The following is a 14,439-nucleotide window of genomic DNA, read 5'->3' as shown; positions in this document are numbered from 1 at the left end:
TCAGAGTCCGCCTCCCGATGAGCGGGAGGGAGCTCTAGGGAGAAGGCGATATAGGGGAGAGACGGTCCCTCTCAGATAAAAGCAGGGCCAAGGACAGCATGCGAATGGCTTTGAAGGTCAATACCAAAACTTTAAACATGACCCGGTACTCGATCGGCAGCCAGTGCAGTTGGTACAGGACCGGCGTAATCCGGTCCCTAGCTGTCATCCCGGAAAGGAGCCTGGTTACCCACTGCTTGAGGGGAAAGTCTTATCCCTTTAATCAAGGCATAATAGCATTTTATTTTTCTCCATACCATTAAAAGCTTCAATGACTCAGTTCCAGACATAGGCCTCTGTTAAAGGGACAGGACAGTTTTCTATTTAGTGAGTGTGTGTAAGTGTTTGGGCATGTTGTTGATAATATTGGTTGACAATTTTACATCAAGGGTATCTAGTGTTTTTGTAGACCATCCAGCAATCCTGCAACTCAGGAAATCATGTGATTTATTTACTCCTAACTCCTTCACTCCACAGTTGGGTGTTAGAAGAACTCTATAAAAAGAAGATTGCTTTCTCTCTCATTGCCAGTCAGGGTTCAGGGTTTGTTAAGAACACCGTGGAGTTTTAAGGAGCAGAGAAGGAAGGCATCCCAACTAATACTGGCTACCAGTTGCTTCACAAAGAAGCCCTTCACTAAAATTGGTAAGCAAATCTTTCTTGACGTCAGCCTTGTTCACAGACTTCACAGTTTGTCAGCAGCTGCTGAATCTGGCATTAATATCCAAAATAAGTATTTCAGGGAAAAAGACATCAGGGAGAGTCAGTCCTTGTCATATGTTTGAAAAGTTTGGTGGAAGAAAAGGATAATAATTAAACAAAGACAGCATTTTGTATGTAAGCTGGGGGCAGGAGGAAATACGATTCATTGAAAGGCTGAAAGGCATGTTAAATTGCAAAAATGTAGTTCATTTGTAGAGCACTTATACGTATTTGTTTGTACGTTGCACAATGTATAGCAAGGCTGTATTTATAGATAAAAAAACAGGCAGCCTGTTTTTTTAAAGTGTTTATTGATGCCTTTAGCAAGAGCCCTTAGTATTCAGGTGACGTAACTGAGTAATATCTTTTAAAATCCATACAGTAGCCATATACAAGTTTCTAATTCTAGGCGGAGACTTGAGATCTCCTGGAACTACAGTTTGTCTCCTGACTACCTAGATCAGTTTCCCTATGGAAAACGGCAACGGGAGAGTGGAGATGGCGTTATACCCTGCAGGGATCTTGTTCCTGTATTATTACCATGCATTTTTTAAATAGGGTTACACTTTTCCAAATCCTCTGAAGTCAATATCCTGAGAAGGGTATAACTCGGCTAAGAACTGCTCCCTGAAAGACTTGAAACAAGAGGAAGTTCAACAGCAAATGTTTTATTTTATCTTCGGCTGCATGTGGGAAACATTTATAGTAAACTAGTGGGGCCCAGCCATGCATTGCTGTGGCTTGTTGTGGTGAAATGGAAAAGGAAACGTAGCAGCAAATCAATTGCAAAGGCCAGCAGTACATGCTCATGCAAACACGCAGCCTGATACTGTGCGATGTCATTGATGTGTGTGCCCACATTCCTGGGGGTGGGGTGGGGGGATGGAAAGGCACCCCTCCCACACATCTAGGCTGGCTGGTCATGATCCTTTACCTGGGAGTACGTTTGGTTGGTGGCAATGGGTGTCGCTTTTGAGGAAACCCTCTGAGGGGCGCGACGCAGCCATTCAAAGTGTCACAGTTGCTGTACTGAGCTTACTCCTGAGTAATGAGTGCCTGGTTTTCTTAACTGTAACCACAGTACTCAGGGAATCTAGGATGCCTGGCCCCTCCCTCCCATCCCTTGCATGTTGCCCCTCACTCTCTTCCCTCCCTCATTTCTCTTCCCTTGCATGGCACCCCTCCCCATCCTTCCCTTCCCTTTTCCTCTGCTAGGGTGGGTGGGTCATATCAAGATGCTGGGCCCCCTGCCTCCCCTCCCTTGCATGCCACCCCTCACTGTCTCCCCTCTCTCACTTCTCTTCCCTTGCATTCCTCCCACTTCATCCCTTTCCTCTCCCTCCCTCTCTTCCCTTGCATGGCACCCCCCCTCTCCCTCCCTTCCCTCTCCCTCGTGTGTATGTGTGTGTGTATGTGTTTCACTTCCACTCAAGTTACTGCCTGTGTTCTGTTTCCACTGCTCCTATCTGGCCATCTGAGCAAACATTCTAAGCAGCACGAACATTCTAAGGGTGACAGTTACACACAGGCAGCTGCATGTCCTTCATCATGGAGCACCAGGAAAAAGGTGTTTTACCTGGGCCAGGTGTGAAATTTCAGGTATGTGAACATCTAAAAACACTCTTGCCTGGCTGACTATAGTGGATGGGAATTTTCAGAGGAACTGAGGTATACTGTCATCAACAAAAACACTGTTAGCCTTTTATATATATAGATTTCTGCATGTCATGCACTGGCTGCATGTGATGGCAATCAACAGTGAGGCCCTTCTGTGATCTTGCAGTGCATGACAGAAATTTGTAGTTGCCAAGTGTTTTCTTCAGTCTTTCTCTCAGTTATCAATGATTTAACCAATACCCTTTTCCTCACATAAAACGACTCTCGCGTTTCCTGGAGGTAAAAGAAGTCTTAACAGAATGGCATGCTTGTTTTCCAATCTGCTGAAACCTGATAGGGTTGTCTGAGTTGATGGCTCTTCCACATAGTGAAAAGAAAGACTCGATGGTCGCAGAGATTCCTATAACATACTGGAGAAGTCGTGAAGTGTCCCTGTGAAGTGCTTTGAATTTTTCAGACTGATAGGGAACAGGAATTGCTGGGGAGGATTACCACTTTGGTCAAAGTGTTCTGTTCCCATGCATGCAAGCAGCCCTTCAATCGGCAAACACTAGCCTGTGATCTTGCTGCTCTTCCTGCCTGAAAAAACCCTGCATCTGCTGATCTCTGCCTATTAAACCATAGGTAAAGGCACAGGTAGTTTTCCTAGCTCTGGTGAACACCCCATTGGGACCATATCACAATCATTAATGTCCCTCAACATTGTGCAGATGGAAAGCGGGCACTATCCATCCATCCATCCATCCATCCATCCATCCATCCATCCATCCATCCATCCATCCATCCATCCATCCATCCATCCATCCATCCATCCATCCATCCATCCAACCATCCATCCATCTAATCCATCCATCCATCCATCCATCCATCCATCCATCCATCCATCCATCCATCCATCCATCCACCCATCCATCCATCCATCCATCCATCCATCCATCCATCCATCCATCCATCCATCCATCCATCTATCATCAATCTATCTATCAATCTAATTTCATATACCGCCCAACCTCCGAAGGGCTCTGTGCGGTGTACAGTAAGCCAAAGGCAAACAAGAATAAAAAACAAATATAAAATATACTATAATATTAAAAATTAAAACAATAGCAGCATCCCACATATATTGGCGGTGCCCAATCCCATACTGGATCCCATGCTTGGGAGGGGACCGACAAATTGCCAAAGATGACACAACAGATGACATACGGGGTGTCAGGAGGGGCCTGGCAATCCACGGCCAGCCTCCCCAGAAGCCCAGTGGAACGACTTGGTTTTACAGGCCCTGCGGAATTCACCAAGGTCCCTCAGGGTCCTCACAGTTGGAGGAAGAGTGTTCTACCAGGCAGGGGCCAGGGCTGTAAAAGCCCTGGCCTGGGTAGGGGCTAGCTGCATCATTGAGGAGCCGGGGACCACCAGTGGATTTTCCTCTGCAGAACACAGGGGCCTATTAAGGACATATGGGGTAAGGCGGTCACAAAGGTATTGTACTTCTTTAGACAGCAAGTGATTAAAATGTAGAATTTGATGCCAGAGGATGCAGTGATAGCCACAGGCATGGATAGCTTCAAAAGGATATCAGATGCATGAAGCTATCAGTGGCTACTAGCCACCATCATGTTCAGAGGCAGGAAATCTCTGCATACTAGTACCAGGAATCAACATTGGAGGAAGGCCTTAGCCTCTGTCCTCTGTTATTGGTCCTCCAGAGTAACTGATTGGCCACTATGTGAGACAGGATGCCAGACTAGATGGATCACTGGACTATGTTCTTGAAACCTGAACTCCATCAGTTGATCACTATCTTCCTTTTCTTTGCAACAGCCTATTTAGGGTTGCCACCTATCAACAGATCCCTCTGGTTGTCCTTTTAACATCCATTTGGTCTGCAGCAATAGCCCATTTAGGGTTGCCTGCCCATCCTGAGTGCTTATTTGCACACTGCAAAAGTCTTATTTTTGTTGGGAGACAACATAAGGACTTGGTAGCAAGTGCACCATGGCTCAATGGTTTGCCACCAGAACATATTGGAGAAGTAGCTTTAGTTCCCTGCTCCTGTGCTGTTTCCATATCATCAGTTCACACAAAGGAGCCACTTTCTACTCTGTGAAGGAGTGAAGGGTCGAATCCCCACTTGAAATTTGCATGCAGATCCGAACCTGTTCGTTGTGAAACCGTGTCCTCTTCATCAGAGTTTCTCCCTCCCCACCGCAGCGAGCACACAGCTGACACACCCGGTTGCAGAACTCTTAGCAATCCCCACTACCAGGTGATTTCGCTTTGCTGGTCTCCCCTGATTGGCTGGCGTGCCTTGATGTGGCGGGACCTTTTCCCACTGTGGAAATGTACCTTGTAGGGGCGTGATTGAAAAAACCAATGTGTAAAAGTTTAACTGTTTAACTGTGCAAACAGTCAATCGTTATTTGTGTAAACCATTAACGATTCAAAGTTACACGTTTGACTGTTTAACGTTTGCGTTCCCTTCTGCTGGGCCAATTGCAAAAGCAGCGCTGATTGGTTGCCCGAATTCCGCGTCACACATCAGGGCGGGAAACGAGTCAAGGTTTCAACCCTCATTCCTCCCCTCGGATCAGCTCTGAACCGTTTTACTGGGGTCTATGCCACTTGCAACCAGGTCCTGCTGGAACACGGATTAGCGGGGAGAACGAGCGCCAGAAACAGAATCTGCCACGCAAGCAATGGGGAGGTCGTCCCTCAAACCTGGTTAGTTTGTAGTTCTGAAACCTGGCTAAGACAGTAGTGGAGATTCGACCAAGGAGCCATCCTTTTCACTCTGTGAAAATCATGTCACTTATATGTAAGTTTCACAGTGGGGTCAATAGTGACTCCATGGATGTGTAGGAGGACCAGTGGTGGGATTCAGCAGGTTCTCACCACTTTGGCAGAACCGGTTGTTAACATGGTGCATGTAAACAACCAGTTGCTAAATTATTTGAATCTCACCAACAGAAACAATTGTTAAATTATTTGAATCCCAACACTGAGGAGGACCCGAAAGAAATGCCCAGAGGGCAGCTAAAGCTGCTTATACTCTTGTGGGTTGGTCCCAGACAAAAAAGATCCTGTGCACATTTGGGAGGCTCAAAGCTCTTATTGTGCATGTGATGCAAATGTCTTGTGTAGTTCCCCAGCAAACACGAGTACTGTGCGATATGTACATGGATTTTTTTTTTTGTACAGGAGCCATTAGCAATGCATACCACAAGGAAGCAGAGGCATTTCAGTTTCACTGTTATCTGCACAATGAACAGAAGACTAATGTGAAGAATTTTTTAAAACAAGAATACACATGTATAGTCAGTGTGATAAGTAGTTAGGAGCAGTGGACTCTAATCTGGAGAATCTGGTTTGATTCCCCACTCCTCCACACGAGTGGTAGAATCTTATCTGGTGAACTGAATTTGTTTCCCTGCTCCTATACATAAAATCTGTTGGGTGAGCTTGGCTTAGTCACAATTCTCACAGAACTCTCTCAGCTCCATCTACCACACAGGGTGTTTATTGTGGGAAGAGGAAAGAAATGCATTTGTTGGCCACCTTTGTATGAATCAGAATGAATGTAAGGACTTTATGTATATCAGAAAGCTGAGCAATCACAGAAATTCAGGGTTTGTAAAGCTAACCAATTAGAAAAATAGGAAGGAAAATAGAGCTGTGCCATTGATCCTTAGCCTGGTAAGAGACCAATCAGACAACTAGGGCAATGTAGTTTTTTTTATTGGCCCCTCTGATCAAACTTTGATAAGAGCCAGGGGCATAGCGAGGCAAACTGTAGCCCAGGGCAAAACCTGAGTTGGATGCCGCCCCCCCCCCCCATGGGCGGCCACTCCGCCACGACCAAATTTTTTTGCACCAGGACATTGGTGCCCTCAGGGAGTGCACTTTTTGACATATCAGCACCAAAATTTCAGGGTGTCATCAGGAGACTGTCCTTATGCTACTCCCCAAGTTTGGTGAGGTTTAGTTCAAGGAGTCCAAAGTTATGGACTCCCAAAGGGAGTCCCCAAAGTTATGGACTCCCAAAGGGAGTCCCCAAAGTTATGGACTCCCAAAGGGAGTCCCAAAGGGAGCCCCATCCCCCATCCCCCATTGTTTCCAATGGGAGCCTGTAGACCAGGGAGAGCTGAACAGCAGTGGACAGAGCTGAGCCACAGCCACTGGCGTAATGCCCATTGGGCAAGGTGGGCAGCTGCCCAGGGCTTCACCTTGTGGGGGGCATCAAAATGCTGGGTTCATTTTGGGGTATTTTTTAGTGTTTTTCCATTTTTGGCCTGCAGGGGTGCAGTTTTTAGGCTAGTGGCACCAAAATGTCAGCGTATCATCAAGTGACTGTCCTTATGGTACACCCCAAGTATGGTGCAGTTTGGTTCAGGGAGTCCAAAGTTATGGACTCCCAAAGGGGGTGCCCCATCCCCCATTTTTTCCAATGGGAGCTAATAGGAGATGGGGGCTACAGTTTTGAGGGTCCATAACGTTGGCCCCCCTAAACCAAACTGCACCAAACCTGGGGGGTATCATCAGGGCAGTCTCCTGATGAGACCCTGAAAGTTTTGAGACTGTGCCTTCAGAAATGTGCCCCCCCAGCCTGCAACCCCCATTGACAGCAATACAGAAAACTCAATGCACAACGAAGATTCTTGGGCAAATTTCTGGGATGTTCCTGCAGGGGGCACATTTTTGGATGTATCAGCACCAAAATTTCAGGGTATCATCTGGAAACTGTTTTTATGGGACCCTCCAAGTTTGGTGCATTTTGGTTTAGGGAGTCCAAAGTTATGGACCCTCAATGGGGGTGCCCCATCCCCCATTCTTTGCTAAGGAGATGGGGCTACCCTTTTGAGGGTCCAATAACTTTGGACCCCCAGAACCAAACTTCACCAAACTTGGGGGGTGCCATCATGACAATCTCAAGATGACACTCTGAAATTTTGGTGCGGATATGTCCAAAATGCACCCCCTGAAGGAACATTCCAGAAATTTGCCCAAGAATCTTTGTTCTGCATTTTATGCATTGCTGTCAATGGGGGTTGCAGGCTGGGGGGGCACATTTCTGAAAGCACAGTCTCAAAACTTTCATGGTCTCATCAGGAGACTTCCCTAATGATACCCCCCCCCCGGTTTGGTGCAGTTTGGTTCAGGGGGGCCAAAGTTATGGACCCTCAAAACTGTAGCCCCCATCTCCTATTAGCTCCCATTGGAAACAATGGGAAATGGGGGCACCAAAGTTATGGACTCCCTGAACCAAACCTCACCAAACTTGGGGGGTAGCATAAGGACAGTCTCCAGATGATACGCTGAAAATATGGTGCCACTAGCCTAAAAACTGCACCTCTGCAGGCCAAAAATGGAAAAACACTAAAAAAATACCCAAAAACGAACCCTGCATTTGATGCCCTCCACAAGGTGATGCCCTGGGCAGATGCCCACCTTGCCCAATGGGCATTACGCCCCTGATAAGAGCCGATCGAAAATTAAATGTTTCAATCCCTGTTGAAACTATAAGTAGAAATCTCTTAGTCAGCAAGAGCTCACACGGAGGGAAAGCTCAGAAAAATCTCAAAAAACAGGGGCAGAGCTGAACTCCAGATAATGGCAGCAGAGAATTCTCTCAGGAGGTGGAAGGAGCTGGAGAGCTGAGAGATCTGTAGACTAGGGAGGGCTTAACAGCAGTGGACAGAGCTGGGCCACAGCAGTCTGGCTTCAGTCAGCCTCAAGACCGACCACACGAGAGGCTGTTACATAGAAGTGCTGGAGAGGAGATTCTCTCCTCATGAAAATGCTGGCAGAAGAGGCCTCAGAAGACTGTCTTTAAAAAATTAGTGTGTAAAAGCTTTCTATATGTTTGCATTGACATACAGAATAAGAACAAGGCCAGTTCTCCTGTACCCAATTCTGCATTTCTTCTATTGTTATCATGTTAGTGTTATATTTGAAAGAATTCAGTTGTCTGCATCTGTAAAGAATTGAGTTCTTATTTTTTTTTCTCAGGAGGCAACCATTGAAGGCCCAACTACGTTCACCAACCCAAAGTATCTGGACCATTGTAGTGGCAGCAACGGGCTCCAAACGTCCCAAGTAAAGCAGCGGCAAAATGGCTGACTACCTATCCCTAAACGAAGAGGCCTTGATCCAGAGGTGCCAAGAGAAGAACATTCCTTATGAAGGAAAATCTGTTACCGAGCTGAGAGTATTGCTAATTCAGAGCTGCGCAGAAAAAGCCCCTGGAGCTGGTGAGGTGAGTGTGCCATGGGAAGTGCAGTTAAGGAGAGAAGAGATGGCATTGGAAAGAGAGAAGATGCAGATGGAGATGGAAGCAAGAGAAGCCAAGGAGAAGAGAGAGCTGGAGCGGGCCAGGATGGAGCACGAGCGAGAAAAACTACGGATGGAGTTGGAGAAAGTAAAGCTGGAAGCTGAAGTGAAGATCCTGCAGCAGCAGCAGTGGAGGAGTGAGATGGCATCCTTGCAGTCCTCTGAGGTGACTCCAGAAGAGTTTAAAGCCTTTGCGCCCAGAGATGATCCTCACACCTCCCTGAATGCTTCTGAGGAAGGGGACAGGAGCTGCGGAGTGAAAGGAGAAGACTTCATGAGGTATATTTCCAGTCTCGTTCAAGAGAAGTTGTCTGATTTGTATAATTTATGTCAGAAGAAAAAATGTCTATTAGGAAAGGAACTGGTGAAGAAGAAGATTAAATATTTAGGTATAGCAATAACAAATAAAAAGGAGAAGATGTTTTAATATAATTATGAAGCAATATGGAAGAAAATAACAAAACCGTTAAGGGACTGGCAAGTGAAGAGTCTATGCATTTCTAGGAGAATTATGGCATTAAAAATGTGTATAATGCCAATTTTTAAAATTTATTCTGTACTTTACCATTAGAAATTAAAAAGAAGCAGTTTGAGGAATGGGATAAGAAAATCAAATTATGTGTCTTTAATCAAAAGTGACCGAGGGTAATGAATAAAAGAGTGGCGTAGTGGCTAAGAGCAGTGGCTAAGAGCAGGTGCACTCTGATCTGGAGGAACCGGGTTTGATTCCCAGCTCTGCCGCTTGAGTTGTGGAGGCTTATCTGGGGAATTCAGATTAGCCTGTACACTCCCACATATGCCAGCTGGGTGACCTTGGGCTAGTCACAGGTCTATGGAGCTCTCTCAGCCCCACCCACCTCACAGGGTGTTTGTTGTGAGGGGGGAAGGGCAAGGAGATTGTAAGCCCCTTTGAGTCTCCTACAGGAGAGAAAGGGGGGATATAAATCCAAACTCCTCCTCCTCCTCCTCCTCCTCCTCCTCCTCCTCCTCCTCCTCCTCCTCCTCCTCCTCCTCCTCCTCCTCCTTCTTCTTCTTCTTCTTCTTCTTCTTCTTCTTCTTCTTCTTCTTCTTCTATATATGCCCAAGAATCTTATGGGTTGAGGAATCCCTAAACTACAGGAATATTATTTATTTATTTTTATTTATTTATCATTACATTTTTATACCGCCCTCCCCCGGAGGGCTCAGGGTGGTGTACAACACTGACAGATAAACAATAAAACAAATAAAATAATTAAGACTTAAAATGCAGCAGCGTTCAACTATCAAACCTGATTTAAATTTAAGTTTAAAAATAGATGGCATCCGACTATTAAACTCCTCTTAAGAGAGGGACAGTGGGTCTAGAATGTTACACAGCATGTTTGTTTGTTATGGGCACCCACATCAGCAGCTGGTCTCCCCGAAAGCCCGGTGGAAAAGCTCAGTCTTACAGGCCCTGCGGAACTCATTGAGGTCCCGCAGGGCCCGGACAGTTGGAGGGAGAGCATTCCACCAGGCAGGGGCCAGGGCCGTAAAAGCCCTGGCCCTGGTGGAGGCCAGCCGCATCATAGAGGGGGCGGGGATCACCAGCAAATTGGCCTCCGCAGAACGCAGAGACCGACGTGGGACATATGGGGCCAGACGGTCTCGTAGGTACGAGGGTCCCAGGCCGCGCAAGGCCTTAAAGGTTAAAACCAATACCTTGAAGACGATCTGGAACTCAACTGGGAGCCAGTGCAGGTGACGCAGCACGGGCATAATATGATCTCTATAGGCACCGCCCGTGAGCAGACGTGCCGCCGCGTGCTGGACCAATTTTAATTTCCGGATCAGTCGCAAGGGAAGGCCCGCGTAGAGCAAGTTGCAATAGTCTAATCTGGAGGTGACCGTTGCATGGACCACTGTGGCCAGATCCGCCTGGGAGAGGAAGGGGGCCAGTCACTGGGCCTGGCTTAAGATGGAAAAACGCAACCTGGGTTGTATGGGCCACCTGGGTCTCCATTGAAAGAGATCAATCCAGGTGGATTCCCAGGCTGTAACTGAGGGGGGTCGATGCCACCGAGACCCCCTCCCACACCGGGCGTTGAAACTCCCCTGCCCCCCCCCCCCGGCCCAGCCAAAGGATCTCCGTCTTTGATGGATTCAGTTTTAGCCTGCTCTGCTTCAACCAACCAGCAACTGCCTCCAAACAATGCCAGAGCTGGTGGGCGGGCGATGGCTCTTCCCTCCATCGACAGAATGAGCTGGGTGTCATCAGTATACTGGCGGCAGACTGCAGCCCAAAGCTCTGCATCAGCTGAGCAAGGCAACGCATATAGATGTTAAATAACAGCTGGGACAACAGCGCTCCCTGAGGTACACCGCACGAAGCGGGCACCCTCGGGAGGCCTTGTCCCCGCGACTACACTCTGCTGACTCCGGTCCCGGAGAAACGAGGCAATCCATTGGAAGGACAGTGCCCCCGCACCCCGGAAGTGGCCAGGCTGCGGGTCAAAAGATCATGATCGACCACATCAAACGCTGCAGTAAGATCCAATAATACCAGCAGCGCCGATCCGCCTCGGTCAAGCTGCATATCGGAGCGTGTCAGTTCAGACGGGCGACGAGAACAGTCTCCGCCCCATGCCCAGCACGGAAGCCGGACTGGAAGGGATCGAAGGTCACAAGTGTCCTCCAGGGTTCCCAGTTGCTCCAACACTCACTCTCACAATTACCTTCCCTAGGAACGTAAAGATTCGAAACGGGGCGGTACTTGGCCGACTTCACTAGGACCACACAACGGTCTTTTTAAGAGTGGGCGGACCACTGCCTCCTTCAACCCACCAGGAAAGCACTCCTTGCTCAAGGGAGCTATTGACATATTCAATAGTGGGGTCGTAGCTCCTCTCGGCACGTTTTAATAAGCCAAGAGGGGCACGGATCCAGAGGACAGGTAGTAGGTCTAACAGCAGCCAAGGCTCTGTCAACAGCGGCTTCAGAGAGCAGGGAAAACTGGGCCAAACAAGGGCCGGAAGATGGCAAGGGAGCCTCCAGTTCGCAAATTGTCTCCAAGGTGGCAGGGAGGTCCTGGCGGAGCAACGTGACTTTGTCTGCGAAATAGCTCATAAATGCCTCACAGCTTTATGTTGAGGCATTTCAAATAAAAAAATTGATGGGAATTCAGGTAGATAATAAGGATAGATGGGTTAAATTTGAAAATGAAATAAATGAGCATATTGGAAGCTTTGGGATATATAATTCAAAAATAGAAAAACAAAAGTTGATTGGGCCCCAAAAAGTGATGATGGAAATATGGGAGAAATGGAAAAGGTTATGGATGCCAGGGGTTCTGGACACGGCACGATTGGGTAGCATGGTCGGTAAAGAAGGGGGACAAGCTATAAGATCCTACAAAGACAAGGTATACATACAGTAGCACATTTATATAATGAAAGAGGAGAGTTGATAACATTAGCAAATTTTATAGAAGTAGGAGGAACCGAGAATTGGTTGGTGTTGTGAAGCATCTGGGAAAAGATAAAAGTTTCTAGGATTAAAGAAGATTGTATAATGAAGAATTGTATAAAGATATAGGATGTGACAAAAGGGAAAATATTAGGGGTTTTTATATAAATATATGATTGAAGATCAAGAGTTCATAAAAAGAGTTATTATGGAAAAATGGCAACAAGATGGAGTAAAAGAAATGGATTCTATTAAACAAATCATAGAAAATGTAAATAAGATAAAAATTAAGAAATATGCTGAATAAGAGGTCTCACCCCAAGATGTTGGCATTGTGGTGATAAAAATGCAATTTATATTCATATGTGGTTGGAAAGTCCAGAGATCAAACAATTGTGGAAACATGTTATATCATATATTGAAAAATATATAAAAGTAAAAATAATGTTAAACATAGATTTATTACTGATAGGTATAATGAATTACAAAATAATAGAACAAAGAAAGAGAAAGTTATTTAAATTTATGATAAGGGCAGTCCATGCATTAATAGCATTAGGTTGTAAAGATAAAAATATATGGACTATACAGAAATGGATGGAATATATATGGGAACAAGTACAATTAGAAATTTTTGAAATAATGTCAGGAAACCAAATATGGCAAGAAAAACAAATGGCCATACTGAAGATCTGGACTGAATTTAGAGACTGGTTAAATGAAGTTGGAATTTCAGAAGGAAACTGGAAAGGAAGGAACCCTTCCCTCTCCCTCTCTTGCATGCCACCCCTCTCTCCCCTTCCCTTGCATGCCACCCCTCCCCTTCCTTCCCTCTTCCTTCCTTAGGGTGGGTGGGCCATGTCCAGATGCCGAGCCCCCTCCCCCGCCCATGCATGCCAGTCCTCACTCACTCCCCTTCCCTTACATGCTACCTCTTATATAGGTACACATATAGATCAAACGGTGATCTTGGATGAGTTACACAGCATCTTCTCCTTTCTCAATTTGTAAGGACCAGAAAATTAGTTGTGAAGGTAGTCTAAAACTCATGAATATCCCAAGGCCTACCCACTTCCCCCTGTAGAATATGTAATCTGCATGCAGATAGATAATCTGTTATGCGATCAGTGCACATCTCAAGTAATTCGTCCACTTTCCTTTTGTAATAAACCAATAATTCATGCAGGGCACACCTTATACTTCATCCTCACCCAACACCATACTTGTGGCACAAATCTATCTACAAAGTGATTTCATTCTGCAGCATTAGCTGCCCAACAGTGCAATCCAGTTTGGGAAGCACTGTGGAAACCAAAGGTGGTGCAGCAAAGGCAGTGCCCTTCCACCTTCAAAGGGACTTCGGGCAGTGAAGAAAGGAGGGAAACTTAAAATCTCTCCCACCACCTGAATCCTCCTGTTGCTACCAATGACTTATGTTGCACTTTTATGTGGTGTAAATCTGAAGGTCTAGAGTGCCCCCTTCATTCTCCTTTAGGGTCCCTTACCATCTATGGGACCCGTTTTCTCCCCCCCCCCACTTGGGAGGGTTTTAATGAGGGTTATTGCGGACATTGTTTGTCATATTGGGCCTTTCCCCACTTACGATTTGCGGCACGCTACTCTCAGTGCGAGCAATTTCCGCCGTGGGGTCGTGTTCCCCACGCGGGGCAGTCAGAAGGTGCCGTTTCTTCAGCGTCAGAAATGACGCGCGCTGAGGGGACGTGAGAGCGCAGAGTCGGGGGGCGGCTGCGTTGTCGCCGCCCGGACTCGTGGGGAGTGCCGCTGGACCACGCGCTATTTGGGGACAGTAGCGTGCAGCAAACGGTAAGTGGGGAAAGGGCCATTGATCGCTGCGTTTTAAATTGTTTTAATGTATTAAAGGGTTTATTGTATATGTGTCATTTATGCTGTTCACTGCCCAGAGCCCTTCGGGGGTAGGGCGGTATATAAAACCCAATAATAAATAAAATAAATAAATAAGAGCAGAAAGAATGAACCTACTGCTGCATGTCTGAAGAGTGAAAGGAAGATAATGGAGGGATGGGGGTGGAAAAAAGGGGGTAAAAAGATATGGAGGATGTAGTATAATGATGTAACAACATATGTAAACATGTTCCAAAATATCAATAAAAATTATTTTTAAAAAGAAGAAAAAGGTCCTTCTTACATTGTCTTTAAGAATTTAATGTACAAAAGGTTTCACTTGAGTCCTGAATATTCCAGGATTTTTTTTTTAAACCCCTGCATTTCCAGCTTGGGGAATTTTTTAAAATGAAATGTGTAGTGACTTGAAAGTTTGTGTTAAACAAATGGCTTTAAAGTGTTAAA

The 14,439-nt window shown here is 46.2% G+C and overlaps 1 protein-coding gene across 1 annotated transcript; it reads left to right on the top strand.

The window, feature by feature from the left end:
* Window positions 1-580: 580 nt before the first annotated feature.
* On the top strand, window positions 581-11,171 carry LOC125435482. The gene is made up of 3 exons (XM_048501682.1): window positions 581-684; window positions 8,365-8,964; window positions 11,054-11,171. The coding sequence occupies exons 2-3, from the start codon at window positions 8,468-8,470 to the stop codon at window positions 11,169-11,171; spliced, it is 615 nt and encodes a 204-aa protein (XP_048357639.1). The 5' UTR covers window positions 581-684; window positions 8,365-8,467.
* Window positions 11,172-14,439: the final 3,268 nt, after the last annotated feature.

Source organism: Sphaerodactylus townsendi, linkage group LG06, assembly GCF_021028975.2.
Source record: "Sphaerodactylus townsendi isolate TG3544 linkage group LG06, MPM_Stown_v2.3, whole genome shotgun sequence".
Taxonomy (NCBI): Eukaryota; Metazoa; Chordata; class Lepidosauria; order Squamata; family Sphaerodactylidae; genus Sphaerodactylus; species Sphaerodactylus townsendi.
This window is presented reverse-complemented; position numbering and strand designations above follow the sequence as displayed.

Bases quoted from the DNA above. Each gene is read 5' to 3' on its own strand.
- LOC125435482 (XM_048501682.1), top strand. From the start codon at position 8,468: ATGGCTGACTACCTATCCCTAAACGAAGAGGCCTTGATCCAGAGGTGC. The intron at 8,965-11,053 runs GTATATTTCCAG...CACCCTCGGGAG, and splicing joins AAAGGAGAAGACTTCATGAG to GCCTTGTCCCCGCGACTACA.